Source organism: Dendrobates tinctorius, unplaced genomic scaffold, assembly GCF_039654945.1.
Source record: "Dendrobates tinctorius isolate UK_male_01 unplaced genomic scaffold, ASM3965494v1 ptg000070l, whole genome shotgun sequence".
NCBI classification, from domain to species: domain Eukaryota; kingdom Metazoa; phylum Chordata; class Amphibia; order Anura; family Dendrobatidae; genus Dendrobates; species Dendrobates tinctorius.
The window spans coordinates 94960598-94985724 of record NW_027361738.1 but is presented as its reverse complement, the minus strand read 5'-3'; the positions used below and the strand labels follow the sequence as shown (position 1 = coordinate 94985724).

Sequence of the window (25127 nt, the reverse complement as noted above, 5' to 3'; positions counted from 1 at the left end):
GATTATTCCCCCATATGCTGACCCCAGAAGAAGCTCCATAGATTGTTCCCCCATATGCTGACCCCAGAAGAAGCTCCAGATTATTCCCCCATATGCTGACCCCAGAAGAAGCTCCATAGATTATTCCCCCATATGCTGACCCCAGAAGAAGCTCCATAGATTGTTCTCCCATATGCTGACCCCAGAAGAAGCTCCATAGATTGTTCTCCCATATGCTGACCCCAGAAGAAGCTCCAGATTATTCCCCCATATGCTGACCCCAGAAGAAGCTCCATAGATTGTTCCCCCATATGCTGACCCCAGAAGAAGCTCCATAGATTGTTCCCCCATATGCTGACCCCAGAAGAAGCTCCATAGATTGTTCCCCCATATGCTGACCCCAGAAGAAGCTCCATAGATTGTTCCCCCATATGCTGCCCCCATGCTGCTGCTGCATGTAAAAATAAAAAAAGACATACTCACCTCTCCGTCGCTGGGTGTCAGATACTCACCTGTCCTGCGTCGATGGCTGCTCACCGCCATCAGTCAGTGACGTTCAGAATGCAGGGGGCTCGGCGCGCACTAACCACGTCACCGCGGCCTCTGCTGTCTGAAGTCACTGACCGATGACAGACAGCAGCAAGCAGCCATGGACGCAGGACAGGTGAGTATCGCTATACTTACCCATCCTGACGCTGTGTCTTGAACCCCCAGCTTCTCCGCGCTCTCTCTTCCTGCCTTCAGCGGTCATGTGGTACCGCTCATTAAAACTCATGAATATGCGCATATTCATGAGTTTTAATGAGCGGCACCACGTGACCGCTGAAGGCAGGAAGAGAGAGCACGGGGAGAAGCTAGGGGCTCAAGAAACAGCGTCAGGACGGGTAAGTATGACCTGACACCCCCTCCCCCTCTGACCCCCTTTGTATATGACTCGAATATAAGACGAGAGGGGGACTTTCAGCCCAATTTTTTGGGCTGAAAATCTCGGCTTATATTCGAGTATATACGGTACCTTTCACAACTGGTTGAGGACCCAACAAGAGGGGGGGCACTGCTAGACCTAATATTAACCAACAGGCCAGACCACATATCAAAAATAAGGGTTGAGGGTCACTTGGGTAATAGTGACCACAAATTAATAAGTTTTCATGTATCCTTTAATAAGATGTGTAGTAGAGGGGTTACAAGGACACTAAACTTCAGGAAGGCAAATTTCCAACGGATGATAGATGATCTTGGTGCAATTAACTGGGACGATATCCTGAAACAAAAAAATAAACAAGGAAAAAGGGAAACGTTTATTAGCCTCCTGAATAGGACCTGTGCACAGTATATACCGTATGGAAATAAACATGCGAGAAATAGGAGGAAACCACTATGGCTAAATAGAGCTGTAAGGGGTGCAATAAGTGACAAAAAGAAAGCAGGTAGAGAATTACAGCAAGTAGGTAGTGATGAGACATTAACTAAATACAGAAGATTAAATAAATTCTGTAAAAAGCAAATCAAGACAGCAAAGATTGAGACAGAGAGACTCATTGCCAGAGAAAGTAAAAATAATCCCAAAATATTCTTTAACTACATAAATAGTAAGAAACTAAAAAATGATAGTGATGGTCCCCTTAAAAATAGTCTGGGTGAAATGGTGGATGAGGATGAGGAAAAAGCCAATATGCTAAATGACTTTTTTTTCAACAGTATTTACACAAGAAAATCCCATGACGGATAACATGATTAGGGATAAAAAATTCTCCATTAAATGTCACCTGCTTAACCCAGCAGGAAGTACGGCGGCGTCTAAAAATCGCTAAAATTGACAAATCCCCGGGCCTGGATGGGATACACCCCCGAGTACTGCAGGAATTAAGCACAGTCATAGATAGACCACTATTTTTAATCTTTAAAGATTCCATAATAACAGGGTCTGTACCACAGGACTGGCATATAGCAAATGTGGTGCCAATATTCAAAAAGGGGACAAAAACTGAACTTGGAAGTTATAGGCCAGTAAGTTTAACCTCAACTGTGGGTAAAATCCTGGAGGGTTTTCTAAGAGATACTATACTGGAGTATCTGGAGAAGAATAACCTCATGACCCAATATCAACATGGGTTTACAAGGGACTGTTCCTGTCAGACTAATCTGATAAGCTTTTATGAAGAGGTAAGTTCAGGACTGGACCAAGGGAACACAGTGGACGTGGTGTTCATGGACTTTTCAAAAGCTTTTGATACGGTGCCACACAAAAGGTATATGATACATAAAATGAGAACAATGGGGATAGGGGAAAATATGTGTAGGTGGGTTAAGAGCTGGCTCAGGGATAGGAAACAAAGGGTTGTTATTAATGGAGCACACGGACTGGGTCACGGTTAGCAGTGGGGTACCACAGGGGTCTGTATTGGGCCCGCTTCTTTTTAACATATTTATTAATGACCTTGTAGGGGGCATAGAGAGTAGAATTTCAATATTTGCAGATGACACTAAACTCTGCAGGGTAATCAATACAGAGGAGGACAATTTTATATTACAGGAGGATTTATGTAAACTAGAAGCTTGGGCTGATAAATGGCAAATGAGCTTTAATGGGGATAAATGTAAGGTCATGCACTTGGGTAGAACAAACAAGATGTATAATTATGTGCTTAATTGTAAAACACTGGGCAAAACAGTCACTGAAAAAGACCTGGGAGTATGGGTGGACGACAAACTCACATTTAGTGGCCAGTGTCAGACAGCTGCTGCAAAGGCAAATAAAATAATGGGATGCATTAAAAGAGACATAGATGCTCATGAGGAGAACATAATTTTACCTCTATACAAGTCACTAGTGCGACCACACTTAGAATACTGTGTACAGTTCTGGTCTCCGGTGTATAAGAAAGACCTAGCTGAACTGGAGCAGGTGCAGAGAAGAGTGACCAAGGTTATTAGGGAACTAGGGGGTCTGCAATACCAAGACAGGTTATTACACTTGGGGTTATTTAGTTTGGAGAATCGAAGGCTTAGGGGTGATCTTATTACAATGTATAAATATATGCGGGGACAATACCAAGAGCTTTCTAATGATCTTTTTACTCTTAGACCTGTGACGGGGACAAGGGGGCATCCTCTACGTCTGGAGGAAAGAAGGTTTAAGCATACTCACAGACGCGGATTCTTTACTGTAAGAGCAGTGAGACTATGGAACTCTCTGCCATATGATGTTGTAATGAGTGATTCCCTACTAAAATTTAAGAAGGGTCTGGATGCCTTTCTTGTAAAGTATAATATTACAGGGTATATACACTAGTCTCCTTAATATTGCGTTGATCCAGGGAGCTAGTCTGATTGCCGTATGTGGAGTCAGGAAGGAATTTTTTTTCCCCAATGTGAAGCTCACTGTTTGCCACATGGGTTTTTTTTTGCCTTCCTCTGGATCAACATGTTAGGGCAAGTTAGGATAGGATATGGGTTGAACTAGATGGACTTATAGTCTCCCTTCAACCTTAATAACTATGTTACTATGTGAGTGCTCCCCCTCGTAGTCGTCGCCTGTGAGAGCGCTCCCCCTCTCGTAGACGGTGCCTGTGAGAGCGCTCCCCCCCCTCGTAGACGGTGCCTGTGAGAGCGCTCCCCCCCCCTCGTAGACGGTGCCTGTGAGAGCGCTCCCCCCCCCTCGTAGACGGTGCCTGTGAGAGCGCTCCCCCCCCTCGTAGACGGTGCCTGTGAGAGCGCTCCCCCCCCTCGTAGACGGTGCCTGTGAGAGCGCTCCCCCCCCCTCGTAGACGGTGCCTGTGAGAGCGCTCCCCCCCCTCGTAGACGGTGCCTGTGAGAGCGCTCCCCCCCCCTCGTAGACGGTGCCTGTGAGAGCGCTCCCCCCCCTCGTAGACGGTGCCTGTGAGAGCGCTCCCCCCCCTCGTAGACGGTGCCTGTGAGAGCGCTCCCCCCCCTCGTAGACGGTGCCTGTGAGAGCGCTCCCCCCCCCCCCTCGTAGACGGCGCCTGTGAGAGCGCTCCCCCCCACCTCGTAGACGGCGCCTGTGAGAGCACGTCTCCTGGTAGATGGCGCCTGTGAGAGTGCCCCCCCTCTCGTGGATGGCGCCTGTGAGAGCGCACCCCTTGATGGATGGCGCCTACGAGAGTGCGCCCCCTGGTAGACGGCGCCTGTGAGAGAATTTTCTTAGAAGTTAACTTTAGTTTCTAAACTGTGTCATCTTATTTTTCAGGGTTGGGTGGATATTGGATGTTGTAGTGGTTGTGGCCTCCGAGAGTATTGACCTAATGAAAAGCATCGTTCACTGCTATGGACATAAGCGCGTGACCCTGGTGGAAGGTGGAGTGACGAGACATCGGTCTATCTTCAATGGGCTGAGAGCATTTATAGAAGATCACAGTCTGGGGTCAGCGCTTCAGAAACCTGAGGTGGTGATTATCCATGATGCTGTGCGGCCATTTGTGGATGAGGACACTCTGACACAAGTTACAACTGCAGCCAGACAATATGGAGTAAGTAACTGGGGAAGGGGATATTTGACCCCAGAACAAATGCATAAAACCGCAATGCTCCCAATGATTCTTATATTATTGCCCCTATGTACAATAATATAACTACTATAATACTGCTCCTATATACAAGAATATAACTACTATAATACTGCCCCCTATGTACAAGAATACAGCTAGTATAATACTGCCCCCTATGTACAAGAATACAGCTACTATAATACTTCCCCTATGTACAAGAATATAACTACTATAATACTGCTCCCTATGTACAAGAATATAACTACTATAATACTGCCCCTATATACAAGAATATAACTAGTATAATACTGCCCCCTATGTACAAGAATACAGCTAGAATAATACTGCCCCCTATGTACAAGAATACAGCTACTATAATACTGCCCCTATGTACAAGATGTGAGGTGCTGACCGGTGTCACATGTAAGGGTCGCTGTATGTTCCCCCCCCCAGTATGCGCACCGAAGCGTATTGAGGCCATGGGAGTGCATTGCAGTCACAGGCGTAGCTGTGATTGCAATGCAGAATAAAAGTGAGTATAGGTCTTGGACATGCTATTTGTCCAAGGCAGAGTTAAGAAAACCTGCTGGGCTTTTATTTTTGAAACGGACTACAGGATGGTAGTAGTGCAGTCTATTTCCTCTTCCCGGCCTGGGTTTTCCATGTAGCCCATGGCCATGGGTTCCAGTTAAAAATGCTGCAGTAAAGGGTTTGGGTGGGTCAGGGTCCGTGTCGGTTTGGTTTTTGCAAGTCTGCAGAGCAGAAGGCTCTGCAGAGCTCCACCTGTGTGAGGCAACACAGGCAAGCGGAGCCAAACATCCAAAGATGCTGGAAGGCCTGGCACTCACAGCATACACGGCGGTGCAGTCACCCACTGCAACCGGTCTCGGAGGTGAACTGGTGTGTTTATTGGCTGCAATCTGGAGGATATATTTCCTGGTTGCGATCCTTAGGATATCATGTACTGTGTATGTGAATTGAGCATTAAAGAGACTTTTATTTTGGAACTTTGTTGGGTCACTGCCTCATCACTGCACAGCGTGGATGCCACTGCTCTACAAAGAATATAACTACTATAATACTGCCCCTGTGTACAAGAATATAGCTACTATAATACTGCCCCCTATGTACAAGATGTGAGACAGCGACCGGCATTGTTGTAAATGGCCGGTATGTGTTGCAGACGAGGAGGTCCTCTGTGCTGTAAGCCAGAAATGTTGCTCTGGGACCTGTAGTTCCACGAGCCTTGTTTTTGTAAAGGGAGGGGGGGCTTATAGAGTTAGCCGGAGAGCTCGGCGGGACTGGCTAACCACACACACCTCCCACCTATGGGGATGATTTTCAGCTACATAATGTGACTGTGGTTTGGTCACATGATCTGTGTTGTAAGGTCCTGAAAGAGGACAGGTCTCGGTGTGTTGGAGGGTCCTGCGAGTGGACCGGATTCCTGAAGTGCACATGGTGAAGTCATGGACCTGAATGGTCTCTGTGTTCGAAGGTCCTGCGAGTGGACTGGATTCCTGAAGAGCACAGGATGAGACCATGTGCCTGCAGAGCCTGTGACGGATAACTGTGGTGGGGAAGCTACCGTCCTTCTGAGGGTCTAGACTGTTGGGTTTGGCCTGTGGAACAAGTCATAGTCCGGGACAGTGATGTCAGTTAGGAGAATCTAGGACTGACAAGGAGTCAGCGTATGGAGCGGAGCTCCTGGAGGGTAACTCAGAGTATGGGGGACTGTATGCACTGACGAGGATCAGTTAAGGAACTGTGCAGTCACCCACGGTAACTGGACGAAGTGAGGTCCAGCGTGTTTAGAGACTGCAACCTAATGTCGTGTGTCGTGGAGTAAAGTTGTGATAGACATTGGCACGGCATGCGGTCACCCACGGTAACTGGACGAAGAGTCCGGCGTTTTTAGTGACTGCGAGTTAAAGCCGTATGCTATAGACTAGATGTTAGGTCTGTGATGTGTAAGATGGCCTACAGTGGTTTATTCTGAGTATAAATAAACCGCATGGACTGTTTAAGCGAGAAAACATTCCTGTGTGTCTTCATCTCGTTGCCAAGCGAGTGTCCCCCAACACACTCAGTAAGCGCTCCACTACAAAGAATATAACTACTATAATAATGCCCCCTATGTACAAGAACATAACTACTATAATACTGCTCCCTATGTACAAGAATATAGCTACTATAATACTGCCCCTATGTACAAGAATATAACTACTATAATACTGCTCCTATGTACAAGAATATAACTACTATAATACTGCTCCTATGTACAAGAATATAACTACTATAATACTGCCCCCTATGTACAAGAATATAACTACTATAATACTGTCCCTATGTACAAGAATATAACTACTATAATACTGCCCCTATGTACAAGAATATAACTACTATAATACTGCCCCTATGTACAAGAATATAACTACTATAATACTGCTCCAATGTACAAGAATATAACTACTATAATACTGCCCCCTATGTACAAGAATATAACTACTATAATACTGCCCCCTATGTACAAGAATATAACTACTATAATACTGCCCCTATGTACAAGACTATAACTACTATAATACTGCCCCCTATGTACAAGAATATAACTACTATAATACTGCTCCTATGTACAAGAATATAACTACTATAATACTGCCCCTATGTACAAGAATATAACTACTATAATACTGCCCCTATGTACAAGAATATAACTACTATAATACTGCTCCTATGTACAAGAATATAACTACTATAATACTGCCCCTATATACAAGAATATAACTACTATAATACTGCTCCCATGTACAAGAATGTAACTACAATAATACTGCTCCTATATACAAGAATATAACTACTATAATACTGCTCCTATGTACAAGAATATAACTACAATAATACTGCCTCCTATATACAAGAATATAACTACTATAATACTGCCCCTATGTACAAGAATATAACTACAATAATACTGCCCCTATGTACAAGAATATAACTACAATAATACTGCCTCCTATATACAAGAATATAACTACAATAATACTGCCTCCTATATACAAGAATATAACTACAATAATACTGCCTCCTATATACAAGAATATAACTACTATAATACGTCCCTGGTTTTCCATAGGTGTAATAGTATAATCCCCATTGTGTGTTGGTTTATTGTGTCCAGCAGAGAAGGTGTTAATCTTCTGTGTTGCACACAATCATTTACCTTACAATAAGAGCTGCATCCATTTCACTCTTCGTTACTTCGGGGGGGGGGGGGGGGGGGGGGGGAGTCCAAGATAACTCCTTCAAACAAGAAGGAGAGATACAGATGGAAAAGTAACACATGCGTAAGGTCAGACTACGCATGGATTGTTTGTAGTCTGTAACCACGGAGACCTATAGTTTGGAGCTGAAGAGAAAAAGCGGTTGGAGATTTTTAATCCAGTTTTTACCTCCAGAATTTTTTATTTTTTAAATGCACTGGAAAAGTAAAAAATAATTACAAAGTATACATACCGTTAAATTTTAAGTTTGTAAACATTTTTAAAGGGCATCTCTGTATTTTTAGCTATTTTGGTATTGTAGACTTTTGGGGTGGGTGAGATTGTTTTCTGCATTGAACGGGCTGATGATGATGATGATGGCATATAATATTACCTGGGAGGGCATTACTGGTTTCCTGTCAGTAGACATATCTTCCTTTTATCTGGCTGCTATAGCCGGCACCAGTCCTGAGAAGTGCTGCAAATGTCTGCCGCTCCTTTAATGTCAGACTACAAAAAGTAATTATTTCCTGCCCCAGTCTCCGTGCGAGCGATTTTCTGATATTAAGTCTGGCTGAGCCGTCACATGAAGTCACTTTCAGACGTCCGCGCCATTCATGTCCCGCGTAGACTGAGACATTGTACCTGGCTTTAATGAACACCTTTTGTGAATGTCGGCCGTCCAGCTCCAGAATAACATGCGTCACACACACGGAAGCTCTCCATTACATTCCTAATGACTAGGTACAACATGGTGAGGAATTGGCATCCTGACGGTCAGACTTTAAAGGGCCGGTACTCTTAAAAAAAACAAAAAAAAAAAAAACAAAAAAAAAACCAAAAAAAAAAAACTGATGGTATTCACCTACTCTGTACATGGAGAATAGTTAAATTCTGGTCAAGTTTAAATAGGAACTTAGGACGGCCCGAGATGCGTCAGCCTTCCCAGTACCGTGCATTTTAGGACTTGCTTATAACCGATTTAACCCTGCATGCTCCTCGTGTTTCCAGACACCTTGATCTCATTTGATAGATAATTAGATAATGTGGTTAATATAATATTTTATAATTGATATAAAATCTATTCTATTTAGAAATCCTGCTCTTACCCGCCTTCCTTCCCCCCCCCCCCCCCCCAAAAAAAAAGGTCCACTGTTTCTCACTTCTGTGTAACTTGGTGTCCGCTGTTTGTTGTCAGGTGTAATCCATATCAAACAGCAGAGATGGGGACGGTGCTTTGTCTCTGCACATGGCTTGGGTTTTTGTAAATCTATTCTAAATGTCGGTAAGTCTTTGTCCGTGCACAGGAAGTGGTGGCAGGTCTTCGTGTCTGCACAGGAAGTGGGGGTGTCACGACTCTGGTGTCCCGGTATTGGTGGCTCCATACCTGTTCCTACCGCTAGGGGCGCCCTAGCTCGCCCTACTCCACAGATTACTTCTGATGGTGAAGATGCCGGTTTCACATACCTTGCCTTAGCTCCTGAATCTGCCCTCGGTCTGTACTCTTTCCTCACCCAGGGAAGAGGGGAGTAATAGTGTACCGTAATACACCAACCAGACAAGGCAATACAAACAGGGATATGTTATGAATGAGTCACCAAGGAGGAAAAACAAGCTAAGCCACAGAAAACCAGAGAGGTTGGTAACTAAGCGGATTGCAGACCCCTGATCCTATCCACACAACTAGCAGTAGCCGTGGAGCGTACCTACGATGATCCTAGATGCCTCGTCACAGCCGGAGAACTAAATAAGCCTAAAGCAAGAAAAGGGGAAATCTAAACTGCCCCAGAGCAGACCCCAAAGCAATAAACAGCCCCCAAACATGTATTGTCAGTGAGACAAGATGAAAACACAAACACAGATAGAAAAATAGGCTGAGCAAATGATGCGGCCCACCCTAATTAGAAAGGAAAGGAAAGATGCTGTCTACATTCACGCACAAAACCCTGCCAAAAATGTCCAACACTTTCTGATAACAAAAACCCTGCTAGACTTCAATTCCCTATATCAGCACTCTGGTATATTCTGAAGACAGAGCAAAAAGAGACCAATCTGATCAGGGACAAAAGCAAACTGGCATAAACAGAGACATAAGAATGGAAATTCAGCACAGCCCCAGCAGGGGCTGGCTGACCACAAATACTGAGTAAACTATATCAAATCTCATGTGAAAAAAATAGCAGAGCACACTTAGCTTGAGAAGGCAGGAACAGAACTGGAAACCAGAACCTCAGGGCAGGAAAAAAATCACCAGCACAAGATTAGGGAGTCGGCTGCCTTAAATCCAGTCAGAGACTCCTGATGTCCACTCACAGTCCTCCTCAGGTGGCAGGTCTCTGCCATTTAGATCAGCTTCATTACCCACTGTCACCACTAGAGGGAGCCCAGATGGAGAACTAATGACTCCTCTGTCAACACAGCCAGCTCCACCACCCTCACCAGAAGCCAGAGGTAAACCAGAAAATGAGTTCACAACAGGGATTGTTATGAATGGGTCACCGAGCAGAAAAAAAAAAACAAGCTAAGTCACAGAAAACCAGAGAGGTTGGTAACTATGCAGATTGCAGATCCCTGATCCTAACCACACAACTAGCAGCAGCCGTGGAGCGTACCTACAATGATCCTAGACGCTTCGTCACAGCCGGAGAACTGCATAAGCCTGAAGCAAGAAAAGGGGAAATCTAACTGCCCCAGAGCAGACCCCAAAGGAAAGACAGCCCCCACACATGTATTGATGTTGAAACAAGATGAAAGCACAAACACAGGCAGGAAAATTGGCTGAGCAAACGATGGGGCCCAAACTAACTAGAAAGGAAAAGACACTGTCTGCAATCTGCAAAAAACCCTACAAAAATAATGTCCAACACTTCTGATAGCAAAATTAACCCTGAAGTCACTAGACTTCTCCCACTATATCAGCACTCTTAAATATTCTGAGACAGAGCAAAAAGAGGCCAATCTAATAAGGGACAAAAAGCAAATTGGCAAATACAGGTAAATAAGAGTGGAAATTCAGCACAGCCCTAGCCAGGGCTGGCTGACCACACAAAAAACTGAATAGACCAACAAAATCAAGTGTGAACATTAGCAGAAAAACTTAGCTTTAGATGACTGGAACAGAGCTGAAAACCAAGACCTGACAAGCAGAAGGAATCACCAGAACCAGAATAGGGCGTTGGCTGTCTTAAATCCAGTCTGAGATTCCTGAGGTCCAATCGTCATCCTCATTATCAGGTGTCAGATCTCTACTGATTAAATCAGCCTCACTACCTCCTGTTACCACCAGAGGGAGCCTGGCAGGAGAACTCACGACTGGTGGACCAGAAAATGAACTCACAACAAGGGATAAAGGAAAATACCAAACATACAAATATACACATATAACAGAGAGATACATCGGGGAGTGGAGGATGGGGTTAAACCAAAGTAGGAGAAGAAAGTGAATTATCACACACTGAAAACCTAGCAACAGTCTCATATAAATCCACCAAACGCCTTTCTCCAATGATAACCACCAACAAACTCCAGCCATGCAGCATAAGCTAGTTCTGACAATGAGTATTAGCCAGGGCCAAGATTATATAGGAGATGGGAGTGGCCACCAGTGCACAGCTGAGAGCCTTGGCTCCAAGAGCTCTCAGCTAAGCAGATTAACCCCTGCTGTTGTGAATTCGCTTTCTGGCCTACCTCTGGTTACTGCTGAAGGTGGTGCAGCTGGTCAGGTTGACGGAGGGGTTTGCGAGTTCTCTTTCTGGACTCCCTCTGGTGGTTACTGGAGGTAATGGAGCTGATCTGATTAACAGAGGCTTGCCACCTGATAATGAGGACGACGATTGGAGATCTGGGGTTTCAGACTGGATTTAAGACAGCCGACTCCCTCTATCCCTGCTGGTGATTTTTTCCTGCCTCCTGAGGTCTTAGTTTCCAGATCAGTCCCTGCATGCTCAGCTAAGTGTTCTTTTGCTATTCTGTTCACATTTGATCTGGTTTTGTCTATTTCAGTTTTGTGTGGGTCAGCCAGCTCTGGCTGGGGCTGTGCTGAATCACCATCCATATGTTACTGCTTGTGCCAGTTTGTTTTTGTCCCTTATTAGATTGGCCTCTTTTTGCTCTGCTTTCAGAATATACCAGACTGCTGATATAGTGGGGGTGAAGTCGTGCGACTTCAGTATTTTTGTATCAGACGTGTTGGACCTTTTTGCAGGTTTTTTGCGTGATTGCCGACAGGGTCTTTCCTTTCCTGTCCTGTCTAGTTAGTGTGGGCCCCATCAATTGCTCAGTCTATTTTCCTACCTGCGTTTGTGTTTTCATCTTGTCTCACTGACAATTATATGTTTGGGGGCTATCTATTCCTTTGGCCTCTGCTCTGGGGCAGTTTAGATTTCCTCTTTCTTGCTTTAGACTTAGTTAGCTCTCCGGCTGTGCCGAGGCGTCTAGGATCATCGTCAGCACGCTCCACAGCTACTGCTAGTTGTGTGGATAGGATCCGGGTTCTGCAATCCGCTTAGTTACCAACCTCTCTGGTTTTCTGTGGCTTAGCTTGGGCTTGCTCTCCTCTTCGGTGACCCAATCATAACACCCTACACTGTCAAAAGAATAAGAAGGGGAAGTACTTATAATCCATGCAGGATTAGGAGAAATCATGCCCTGCAGTCTTCTAGCTCCTTTCTGTCCTGGTAAATCTGTGACTGGGGGTGGGTCTTTGTCCTTGCACAAGAAGTCGGATTAGTCCTTTTGTATGTACATAACGTGAGGGCAGGTCTTTGTCTCTGCACAGGAAGTGGTGGGTAGTTCTTTGTCTTTTTACAGGAAGTAAGGACTTTTTTTTTCTATCTCTACAGGAAGTGGGGGTGGCCTTTGTCCCTGCACAGGGTGTGGGGGCAAGTCTTTGCCTCTCTTCAGAAAGTGTGGGTGGTCTTTGTCTCTCTACAGAAAGTGTGGGTGGTCTTTGTGTCTCTGCTCCTGCTCACTTGTTTGCATACAGGCATATTTAGTTCAGGGCAGGCCAGCCATTGGGATGGTGTCAAGCATAATGAATTCTGGAAAGTGAGTAAAAGAAAGTTTCAACACATACAGCAGGTGCAATAAATATTGAATCATATCACCAATTTCCTAAGTAAGGCTGAGTTCACACGTAGCGTTTTTTTCGCGTTTCCGCTGCGGTTTTAAACGCCTGATTTTGCCGCGAAAAGTAAGCATCCCTTGCATTCCTATGGGATTCCGCAATGCTGTGCTAATGCTGCGGTTTTTACCGTGGCGGAATTGCTTCGCGGTAAAAAATGCAGCATGCTCATTAATTTAGCGGAATCGCGGCGATCCCGCACCCATAGGAATGCATTGTTCTGCTTACTTTCCGCATGTGGCTGTGCACACCATGCGAAAAATAAGCAGAACATTTGCGGATGGTACCCACTGTCCGGAGGAGAGGAGACTGTCCACTGGGCTCTGGGTACCATATCCCTGTAAAAAATAGAATTATTCTTACCTTCCGGCATCACGCGCAGCCTTCCCGCCGTTCTCCATGCTCCTGGTCCCATTAATCCTTTACGAAAATGACCGCAATTGGGTCTGTTCTCGTGGGATCGTGACGTCTCGCGGTCATTCGCGATGGCGTCGGAGTGCGACGTCATCGCGAATGACCGCGAGACGTCGCGATCCCGCGAGAGCGGACACCATCGTGGTCATTCTCGCAAAGGATTACTGTGACCGGGAGCATGGAGAACGGCGGGAAGGCTGCGCGGGATGCCGGAAGGTAAGAATAACAATATTTTTTTATTTTTTTTTGTTATTTTTTACATCCTATCTTTTACTACTGATGCCCCATAGGCAGCGTCAGTAGTAAAAAGTTGGTCACACTCGTCAAACACTATGTTTGACGAATGTGACCAACCGGTCAATCAGTTCTCCAAGCGATGCTACAGATCGCTTGGAAAACGCTAGCATTCTGCGAGCTAATTACGCTTGCAAAACGCTAGTTTTTCCACGTGAAAATTGCGGGAATTTAAAATGCGATTTTCCCGCGGAATGGAATCCGGAATTCTCGCGGTAACTTCTGCAAGAGGTCCGCTACGTGTTCACATAGATTAAGGCTATTTCTAAAGGTGTTATTTACATAAATTCTCACCTGATGTTCGTAACAACCCATCCAATCCACACAGGCAAAGAAATGATCCATAAATGTTCATAAGTTAATTTTGTGTAATAATGGGAAATCAATGGAAAAGCATTAAACATGCTTAGCGATATTTAATTAATACTTCGTACAAAAGCCTTTGTTGGTGATGAAGCCTCTAGACGCCTCTTGTATGGAGAAACTAGTCGCAGGCATTGCTCAGGTGTGATTTTGGCCTATTCTTTCACACAAATTCTCTTCACATCCTGAAGGTCCCGTGGGCTCCTTCTATGAACTCTGAGCTTTAGTTCCTTTCATACATTTTCTATAGGATTCAGGTCCGGAGATCGGCTTGGCCATTCTAGCCGTTTTATTTTCTTAATCTGAAATCATTTGAGCATTTCCTTGGCCGTGTGTTTGGGATCATTGTCTTCCTGAAATGTCCACCTTTATTTCCTTATCATCCTGGTAGATGGCAGCAGATTTTTATGAAGAAAGTCTCAGTACATTTGTCCATTTACCCTTTCTTCAATTATAATAATAATAATAATAATAAATTTTATTTCTATAGCGCCGACATATTCCGCAGCACTTTACATTTCATAGGGGATTTGTACAGACAATAGACATTACAGCATAACAATAATCACATAGGTTATAACAAATACCAAGAGGAATGAGGGCCCTGCTCGCAAGCTGTAAAATAATGCTTATCCTGTAAAATACTCAGGACTAGTTACCAGATAAAAATATAGTGGTTTATTTGGATTCTTCCATCAAAGAAAGGTTATTACAGAAAAACAGGTGAATAAAAATAAGTGAAAGAGAAATTGTCCATTGTTCATACTCTGAGATCCCACATGGCAAAAGCAACATGTATTCTTCTTCTCTCCGGGATCCTGAATAGCAAATAGCTGCTGTCTCTCTTAGGCTTCTTCGTAGTAAAGTAACATCCCAGCTGTTATGTCATGTCATGGCCCAGCACAGACGACTTCTTCGTGTCTGTCTCTCATGATGGTGAGGGAAGAAGACAGCGACCTCTACAGTTAGCCATGAATTATATACGTCTCTTGAAGCACGTGATCTCGGTATATATGGAGTTTGACATTTACCTCAAGGCTAAACTTAAATATGTAATGAGCTGACATTTCTACCATGAGCCAAGCTTAAAAATAGCCTATGTCATATAAGCTAAAGCAATCTACAGAACTGGGTGTAATAAGAAATATTTAACGAATTATTAATATTTAACACAAGCTTACAGTCTATGAGGAAAGAGGGAGACACGAAAGGTGGGTGGTAACAGTTGCCCTGATTGTATGCACCAGCCATAATGTTAAGTGGGTAACAGTACAGACACAGAGGGCTAATGGATGCATAAAGCATGTGGGAACATGATGCGGGGAACCTGGTTATGGTAAAACTTTTGGCTGTGCCCCACAGGGATAGATTAGGTTAATGTGTTGAGGTGGTAGGCCAGTCTGAATAAATGCGTTTTCAGGGCACGCTTAAAATTGTGGGGATTGGGGACTAATCGTATTGACCTGGGAAGTGCATTCCAAAGAATTGGCGCAGCACATGTAAAGTCTTGGAGACGGGAGTGGGAGGTTCTGATTATTGAGGATGCTAACCTCAGGTCATCAGCAGAACAGAGGGCGCGGGTAGGGTGGTGTATTGAAACAAGGGAGGAGATGTAGGGTGGTGCTGAGCCATGGAGGGCTTTGTGGGTGAGGGTAATAAGTTTATACTGAATTCTGGAGTGGATGGGTAGCCAGTGTAATGACTGGCACAAGGTAGAGGCATCGGTGTAACGATTGGTGAGGAATATGATCCTGGCTGCAGCATTCAAGACAGATTGGAGAGGGGAGAGTTTGGTAAGAGGGAGACCGATTAGAAGAGAGTTACAATAGTCCAGACGAGAATGAATAAGAGAAACAGTAAGAGTTTTTGCAGAGTCAAAAGTAAGAAAAGGTCAAATTCTAGAAATGTTTTTGAGGTGCAGATGACAAGAGCGAACCAGTGATCGGATGTGGGGGGTAAAGGAAAGCTCGGAGTCAAGTATGACCCCAAGACAGCGGGCATGTTGCTGGGGAGTAATAGTGGAGCCACACACAGAAATGGCAATGTCGGGTATAGGTACATTAGTAGAGGGAAGAAACACAAGGAGTTCAGTCTTTGACAGGTTCAGTTTCAGATATAGTGAGGACATGATGTTAGACACAGCGTTTAGACAATCGCCGGTGTTTTCTAGAAAGGCTGGTGTGATGTCAGGAGAAGAAGCTTATAATTGGGTGTCATCAGCATAGAGATGGTACTGGAAACCAAATCTACTGATTGTTTGACCAATAGGGGCAGTGTACAAGGAGAAGAGGAGGGAGGGGGCCTAGAACCGATCCTTGAGGAACCCCAACAGTAAGGGGAAGGTGAGAGGAGGAGGAACCGGCAAAAGATACAGTAAAGGAGCAGTCAGAGAGATAGGAGGAGAACCAGGAGAGAACGGTGTCCTTGAGGCCAATAGAACGGAGCATAGTGAGGAGGAGCTGATGATCCCCAGTGTCGAATGCTTCAGAGAGATCCAAGAGAATTAGCATGGAGTAATGACCATTTGATTTAGCTGTTAGTAGATCATTAGAGACTTTAGTGAGGGCAATTTCAGTAGAGTGTAAGGAGCGGAAACCGGATTGGAGAGGGTCGAGAAGAGAGTTATCAGAGAGATAGCGGATAAGACGGGAGTGGACCAGGCAAGTTTGCAAGTGCCGTATGCTGAAAAACAGCCCCACACCAGGATGTTCCCACCTCCAAACTTCATGGTGTTTATGGGCCTTTTGGCCTCCAAACATGGTGTGTATTATGGCGTCCAAAAAGTTCAGTTTTGGGCTCATCTGACCAAACTATATTCTACCAGTATTTCCAAGGCTTGTCTAAATGTTATTGAGCAAACTTTAAACTCTCTTGAACATGCTTTTTGTTCAGCCATGGAGTCTTGTGTGGTGAGCGTGGATACAGGCCATGGAGGTTGTGAGGTTGAGTACATTACTTTGAAATAATTGTACCTGCTGATTTCAGGTTTTTCTGTGGTTCTCCACAGGTGGTCAACTCTTCTGACAATTCTTTTCACTCCTCTGTCTGAAATATTGTGGGGAGCACCTGATCGTGGCAGGTTTATGATGAAATGATGTTCTTTTCACTTCCGGATTATGGCCCCAGCAGTGCTCACTAGCATCTACAGTAGTTTAGACATTCTTCTGTAACTAATGCCATTAGTATGTTTTGCAACAATAAGGTTGTGAAGGTCTTGAGACAGCTCACTGGTGTTACCCATCACGAGATGTTTCTTGTGTGGTACCTTGGTAATGGGACACCTTTTTATCGGCCATCAATTGCACCAGCTGATATTATTTGTCACTAAGTGGAAGGATTGCTTTCTAATAACTGATAGATTTAAGCTGGTGTGAGGACTCTCCAGGGCTTTTTGCTCTTTTTTTGCTTCATGTGTTCATTACTCATTTTTCCGTCCCCATGACAGCACTGCACATGAGAAGGTACCCGCCCACAGGAAACCTGTAGCAGAGACATAAGAAGGGGGCGGCACCTCTCCCCTCAGTTTGGTTTCCTGTTTCTTGCGGGCAGGTGCCTGGGGCAGAGCGGTACCTTGGAGGGATCCCCCTCTGATGATCCGGTCGGGAGGCCGAGGTCCGGGGGGAGAGAGCGGCAGGGGGCGCGGTCGCGCGCGCCTGTCAGCCCAGCTTGTGGGCGCTGCAAATGGCGTCCTCCTCCTGTGACTCCCCGGCGGCCGCTCCAGTGGGAGGCAGGGCCGGGGTAGGCGTGGCCACCATGACGCTGGCGCCGATTTGAGTGGCGACGGCTTCCGGAGTCGCACCGGAAGTGACGTCGCACGCCGGGGGAGCGGTGTACTGGGCACTTCCGGGCGGGAGCAGTCCCAGAAGCGCGCACCGCTCCTCCTTAAGAAGGGAGTCGCGGCAGACGCCACTTGTCCCAGAGAGGCTGCACACAGGCTCCACGTATAGCCAGCAGCAGAACGAAATGGATCCTGAAGTTGGAGAGCAAGTCCAGGAGGAAAAGCTACCAGCTGCCGGGGTACCCAGTGGGCCGGGTGAGTGCCTTTGTAAGGCAGCACAAAATATTAACAAAGGCCCTGTGTATGTTTTCTGTAGGGAAAGGCCACATCCAAACAAAAGAACAAAGAATGTGCGTTATGTAAAAAGGGCCTAGCTAAAACGTATGACAAGCGACTCTGTCGCTCGTGCATTAAAAAGACAGTGGCCGAAGAGTCACCATCCCTGCTCCAAAGCATTAAAGCTATGATCCGGGATCAAGTAAAATCGATGGTGAAAGAGGAAATAAAAGAGCAGGCCACACATAGCACCGATATAACGCCTGCCTCACCCCCGCCCCCACTGCCTCCCATAGAGATAACTACTGATATTGAGTCTGAGGAAGAGCAAGGGGAGATAGGGGCCTCGGATTCAGACCTAGACTCCTCGGACGAGGAAAAGGGGCGTCCATATTTTCTATCTGAGGACATTGGGAAATTGCTAAAACTTGTAAGGTCCACAATGGGACTTGAGACACCAAAAGAGCCTAAATCAATTCAAGATGCTATGTTTAGCAATCTTGAGGGGAAAAAGCGAAGAGTTTTTCCCTTCCATGATAACCTGCTAAATTTAATCAAGAGAGAGTGGAAAAAACCCAACAAAAAAATGTCCATACCGCAGGCGCTCAAACGAAAATACCCGTTTGATGAGGAGGTATGTGATAAATGGGAAAAGGCACCCAGACTAGATGCCGCTATTGCTAGTACATCCAAAGGGATAGCATTGCCATTTGAGGATATGGGCGCCCTAAAAGACCCCCTTGACAAGAAAGCAGATGCTTTTCTTAAAGCTGCTTGGGAAGCATCAGCTTGGTCGTTTAAACCAGGGGTGGCTGCCACTTGTACGGCACGTGCTATGGTCAGGTGGTTAGACGAATTAAGTGACCAAATTAAGAATAAATGCCCAAGAGAGACACTGCTGGAGGCAATACCTTTCCTACAGAAAGCAGCAGGATTCCTGGCTGACTCCGCAGTAGATTCCGTCCGAGGTGCTGCCTGTGCATGCGCCCTTTCTAATTCAGGCCGCAGAGCACTTTGGTTAAAAAACTGGTCTGCAGATTTCCAGTCAAAGGTTAAACTCTGCGCCGTCCCCTGTGAGGGCCAATACTTATTTGGAAAAGCACTGGACGAAATTTTGGAAAAAGCATCAGATAAGAAAAAACGGTTTCCAACCCCCTTCCCTAGGCGTCGGTGGACTGAGGCTCACTTGTCCTTTCGTGGAACAGGGAATAGAGGGAGCCGAGGGCGGCCAGACGATAGATCCACGCGGGGTAGGCCCTGGAGGGGAAGGAAGGAGAGAGGTTTCCTCTTTAGTAGAAGCACCCCGAGACCCGATACCAAGCAATGACGCCAGGGCGGTTGGGGGAAGGCTTCGATTCTTTGTCCATCAGTGGGTAGCATTGCCCACCTCAAAGTGGGTAACCAACCTGTTGGCCGAGGGCCTACGACTCAGTTTTCTAACCCTTCCTCCTCAGAGACTAAAAGTGACCCGGGTAGCCAAGAAGAATCAGGCTACATTAGAAAAGGAGATCCAGCTCATTCAAAAAGAGGTACTTATAAAAGTACCATCTCATCTGAAAGGAAAAGGGTTTTACAGTACTCTGTTCCTCACGCCAAAACCAGATGGGTCACTAAGAACAATATTCAATCTCAAAGCCCTGAACCAATACATCAGAACAGAAAAATTCAAAATGGAGACCTTGGGGTCAGCAGTAAAACTACTCGACCCAGGTTGCTACATGGCAGTAATAGATCTTACCGATGCCTATTACCATGTCCCAATATGGGAAGAACACCAACAATATCTGAGACTGGTAGTAGAGATTGCTCAAATCCCCACTCATCTACAGTACCGGTGCCTACCCTTCGGGGTATCAGTAGCCCCGCGTATATTTACGAAAATCATCGGGGAAGTAGCGTCCTTTATAAGAAGGGAAAATATCCTGTTAGTACCTTATCTGGACGACTTCCTGGTTATAACAAACAGCAGGGAAAACTGCGAAAAGGCGGTTACAAGGGTCCTGGAGATATTAACTAGGTTAGGCTGGATGATCAATCTGAAAAAGTCCAAATTAACTCCAGTACAGTCACAAGAATTCCTGGGAATTCAGTTGGACTCATTAAAACAACAGTGCAGCCTTCCAGGAAGGAAAATTGGAGCTATCCACAAAAAAATACAACGGATACAGTCTGGTCGAGCCATACCAGTAAGAGAGGCAATGTCGCTCCTGGGCACGTTAACAGCGACAATTCCAGCGGTCCGGTGGGCACAAAGCCATACGAGAGAACTACAATGGCAGATCCTGTCCGAGCAGGAGAAGAGTATTTCCAATCTAGATTGGGACATTATCCTCTCTCCTCAAGTGCAGGAGTCCCTAAAATGGTGGCTGAGCAGTTCCCTGGACGACTCAAAACTCGGTGGTATTGACCACGGATGCAAGTCCGAGTGGTTGGGGGGCACACATAGGGAAACAAACCCTACAGGGCCAGTGGGAACCCGGAATGAGGGAGGCATCCTCAAATCTAAAAGAGCTGGCAGCCGTAAGGCGAGCCCTTCCCCTGGTAAAGCGAAAAGTACAAGGGAAACATGTCACCATATTATCCGACAACAGCACGGTCATAGCATACGTAAACAGACAAGGGGGTACAAGGTCGGCAACCCTTATGGCAGAAGCCAGGGAATTATTCGCTTGGGCAGAAAACAATATTCTATCCTTATCGGGTACACATTTAAAGGGGGCAGACAATTATCTGGCCGATTATTTAAGCCGTCATGTACTACACCAGGGAGAATGGTCCCGAAGTCAAAAAATATTTGGGGAAATCTGCGCTGCCTGGGGCACACCAGAAGTAGACTTGTTTGCCACCAGGGAAAATCGGAAAGTGGACAGGTTCTACTCCCTAAATCCAAGAGAGCGGCCAGAGGGGGTGGATTCGCTACTACACCGGTGGAAATTTCACCTGGCATATGCGTTCCCCCCGTTGGCATTGATTCCAGTAGTCTTAAAAAAGATCCGGCAGGAAAAGCTCGAATAATCCTGATTGCGCCCTTCTGGCCGAAAAGGGCATGGTTCACATGGCTCAGACGCATGTCTATCTCGGACCCATGGATCCTCCCAGATACCCCGAATCCGCTATACCAGGGCCCAGTGGAACACCCCAGAGTTCACGGGCTGCACCTCACTGCGTGGAACTTGAGGGGACTCCTTCTAGCAAAAGGGTTCTCAGTCCCGTTAGTAACCACCCTGCTCGCTAGCAGGAAGGAGGTAACTTCAAAAAAATACCAAAAAATTTGGGAAAAATTCTTACAGTTCACGGGCCGACAATTGACTAGAACAGCCCAGAAAATACCAATAAAGGAGATCCTAGAGTTCCTCCAGAAAGGGCTGGAAAAAGGACTATCCACAAGCACCTTAAAAGTGCAGGTATCTGCCCTGGGTGCATTGTTTGATCAAAAACTGGCAGATCACCCATGGATCTATAGATTCATTCGAGCCTCCTTCACATCCAGGCCCACAAAATTAACACCTAAGGCAGCTCCCTGGGATCTAAATTTAGTATTAAGGGCACTGACAGCATCTCCATTCGAACCGATTGCTTCCATCCCAATAAAGGCGCTGACACTAAAAACAGTACTCCTGGTGGCCCTAACCTCAGCTCGTCGTGTTTGCGAGCTGCAGGCGATATCGGTAAATCCACCATATACCACCTTTTTGGATGATAGAGTGATCATAAAAACTGATCCAGCCTTCCTACCAAAGGTAAATTCCAAATTCCACAGGGAGCAGGAGATAATTTTGCCCTCGTTTTGTTCGAAATCCAAATCCCAGGGAGAGGAAACCTTCCATTGTTTAGATGTCAGACGTTGCCTGCTTCAATATATAGGAGCCTCAAAACCATGGCGACAGTCTTCAGCCCTTTTTGTCTCCTTTCAGGGGACAAACAGGGGTAAAAAAGCTTCAAAGTCAACGATTGCACGATGGCTTCGTATGGGTATTGCACTAGCTTACTCTTCTTCAAACCAGACTCCCCCACTGGGTGTAACAGCTCACTCTACAAGAGCCATAGCCACGTCCTGGGCTGAAAGGGCAAATGCTTCAGTTGAGCAGATCTGTAAGGCAGCAGTGTGGTCCTCACCATCCACTTTCTTCCGACACTATAGACTAGACCTAGGGCCCTCAAATCTGGCCTTTGGGAGAAAAGTGTTGTCTGCTGTTGTCCCACCCTAGGAGTCTATTCTATCTTTCCTCTCATGTGCGGTGCTGTCATGGGGAAGGGAAAAAATGATAATTACTTACCGGTAATTTGATTTTCCAGAGCCATGACAGCACTGCATTATTCCCGCCCTATCTTGGTGATGGTTGTGTGGTGCACCAGAGGTTTTTAATTATATATAGATGTGTAGATATATGTATATAGACATGGATTTAAAGGAGAAGGGGAATATTAGTAGCGCTGTCATATAACATGTATGTAAACTAATAAGGCGGTTACCTTGCATACTCTGAAACAAACTGAGGGGAGAGGTGCCGCCCCCCTTCTTATGTCTCTGCTACAGGTTTCCTGTTTCCTGGGGGCGGGTACCTTCTCATGTGCGGTGCTGTCATGGCTCTGGAAAATCAAATTACCGGTAAGTAATTATCATTTTTCCTTGTCATTTCTCATTATTACACACAACTTATGAGGGTTGTAAGACCATGCCTTCCTTCTGGTTTTATTGCCAAAGTAGGGATAGAGATTGTGTTTGTTTTTTATATGATCCCATTTGATTGCTCTGTTTTTTTGTATTCAGTAAGTTTTCAACCCAATGTTATTATTTTGTCTGCTTTCCTTGGAGGACCGTTAGTGGGGAGTGGGGGTAAATATGAAAGGGCTGAACATGTCGACCTCCCGTTTAAGCATTGGCGGTCCGAGCCTGTTGTGGAATGCTGATGAACAATGTGCGGAGACCCTGACTGCACATCCCAGGCCCCGCAGATGTTCTGGCCATGCTCCGGTGCCCATAAACAGGATGGATTTTCCGCTGCAGTACGATCATTTGTTTAGCGTTTTCTCTTTTTTTTTTTTTTCATAGAGAAATGTAATTGAGCAGAATCAGCCGCCATTATTATGAGGACTGTCACATGGCGTTCAGTGTCAATGGAACACAATACCCCCCCTCCCGCGCCGTGTAGGGAGCAAGCAAGCGGAGAGCGACTGTTCTGCAAGTCAAACAAAACACAATTACCTACAAACTTCCTGCCTCGGTAATTGACAATGTGGAATTCCAAGAAGGCAGAGGAGAAAAATTTTCGGATTTCTAGCCCAGTAATGGGGCAAAGAAACAGAATAAAGTATCCGGGTGTGAGAACCAGACGGCCAACAAACCACGGCTGGTATTCACCAGAGAAAAGGAAATATTAGGATTTTCTGAAGTCCCCGGATGTGTGAGATTGCAGGAAGACACTTCTGTTTTTTTAAATTAATTATTCACTTCCAGGATGTCCCCTTTTAAGACTGAGAATTTTTGTAGCCTGACAGCTGGAGTCCATACGAATTGCACTGAGACGGATATAGACTCCATCTTCACGTGGCCGTCGGGCAACCAAAGGGAAAAAAAGTTTCTTGAAGATGGTGACTTAGCAGCCCTAACTATGACTTTTTTATCCTTCCCAATGTAGGGATCTAAACGGCAAAAAAACCCAGAAAAATAAAGAAAACCCATGAAGGACAATTTACTTTCTTGTATTCCTTATTTGTGCCATCGACGGGCGCTACGCTTCAGATACGCAGTAAATTGAGGGGCGCTAAGCTGTGGATACGCAGAGCAATGCAAAGCATGAAATGTGCGGGGGATCTACACCATTTCAAAAATGAAACCCGCAGCGCTTTTTGCCGTTCTGGATTTTTTTATTTTTAAATTTTTTTTTTTTTACTGCAGAGATGTACTATCAGGTTATTAGCAGAGTTAAAGGGGTTGTCCATGACTTTGATATTGATAAACTATCCATAGGACAGATCCTTATCAGATCAGTCGGTAGTGGTCTGGCACCTCCACTGACCAGCTGTTTGCAGGTCCCATGGCGGCTGCATGTACTTTGTGTGTAGAGGCGGAACAGCACAGCGCCTCACTGTGTAGTGGCCGTTCTTGGTACTGCTGCTCAGATCACGTGCACTACCTGGGAACGGCCAGTAACAATGTACGGGAGCTGAGCTATTCTGGCTCTGTACAACGTGTATATCCAGCTGCAGCAGGACCTGTAAACAGCTGATCGGCGGGAATGCCGGGTGTCACACTTGGCATAGCTCACCTACCTTTAAGGGGTTACACAGGACTTTAATTAACTAACAGGCAGGTAGTTACTAACTTCTTGCCTTTTCTGTACAGTGACATTTTCTGCTGGCTCAGAGTGAGCTTCTCTTCTCCTCTGCTTTGTCGACAGGGCGTCTCTGCCAATATCGTGCTGATTGACAGCAGGCTCCCTGCTACCTAGCTGCGGGGAGCCAGCTATCAATCAGCATGATGTCTGATATCCCGCCAACATAGCAGATCGGAAGGGAAGGTGCTGCTACCTTAAAACCCACCTGCCTTTTACTTCTTATCCAGGACTTTTATTATTTTTGTGTACTGGGCTATAGCTTTTAATAGGCCATTGAAATCAAACTCCAGCCCCTTTCAATATGCAATTTTTGCTGTAATTGGATTCCTAGTACCAAGGGAAATAGCAGATTTTTGTTTTTATAATTTGTATTATTATAGTGTTACGATTAACTAAATTAATCCAAGATAATAAGACTACAGATTCTCATAATATGACTGTGACGTTCACGAGACCAAAAACAGGAGAAAATAATGTTCCCTGCATATATATATATAATTAGACATTTACATCAATTTTAGGAAAAAAAAAATGTCACCAGTGCCTGTAGCTCTCTATGGAACCTTCAGTTTTCAGAACTGTCCAGGTATTTTTTTTATGATTCTTTGTAGAATAGATCAATAAAACTTTTACTGTAAAAAACTTAAAAGACGCTGTCTACTACTTAGACAACTTCTTCTCATACCCCTCGCTTGGCCCCCCATAAAGCTTATATTCGCCTCCCGTGCTGGTGCTGTTCCCGCGGTGTCGGCACTCCATCTTCCGGGGCTCCCGTGCTGTTGCTGTGACACG

General features: G+C 45.5%; 1 protein-coding gene and 1 long non-coding RNA gene across 5 annotated transcripts in view; both read left to right on the top strand.

The window, feature by feature from the left end:
- CRPPA (CDP-L-ribitol pyrophosphorylase A) overlaps window positions 1–25127 on the top strand; it is a 203761-nt gene that overhangs the window by 8170 nt on the left and 170464 nt on the right. For all 4 annotated transcript variants that reach the window (XM_073582139.1, XM_073582137.1, XM_073582140.1 and 1 more), the window contains exon 2: window positions 4190–4469. In XM_073582139.1, the coding sequence (XP_073438240.1) occupies window positions 4190–4469 (280 nt within the window). The remainder of the gene's footprint in view (window positions 1–4189; window positions 4470–25127) is intronic.
- On the top strand, window positions 8983–23693 carry LOC141095811 (uncharacterized). The gene is made up of 3 exons (XR_012233476.1): window positions 8983–9035; window positions 22535–22606; window positions 23051–23693. It is a non-coding gene; the product is annotated as an uncharacterized lncRNA (long non-coding RNA).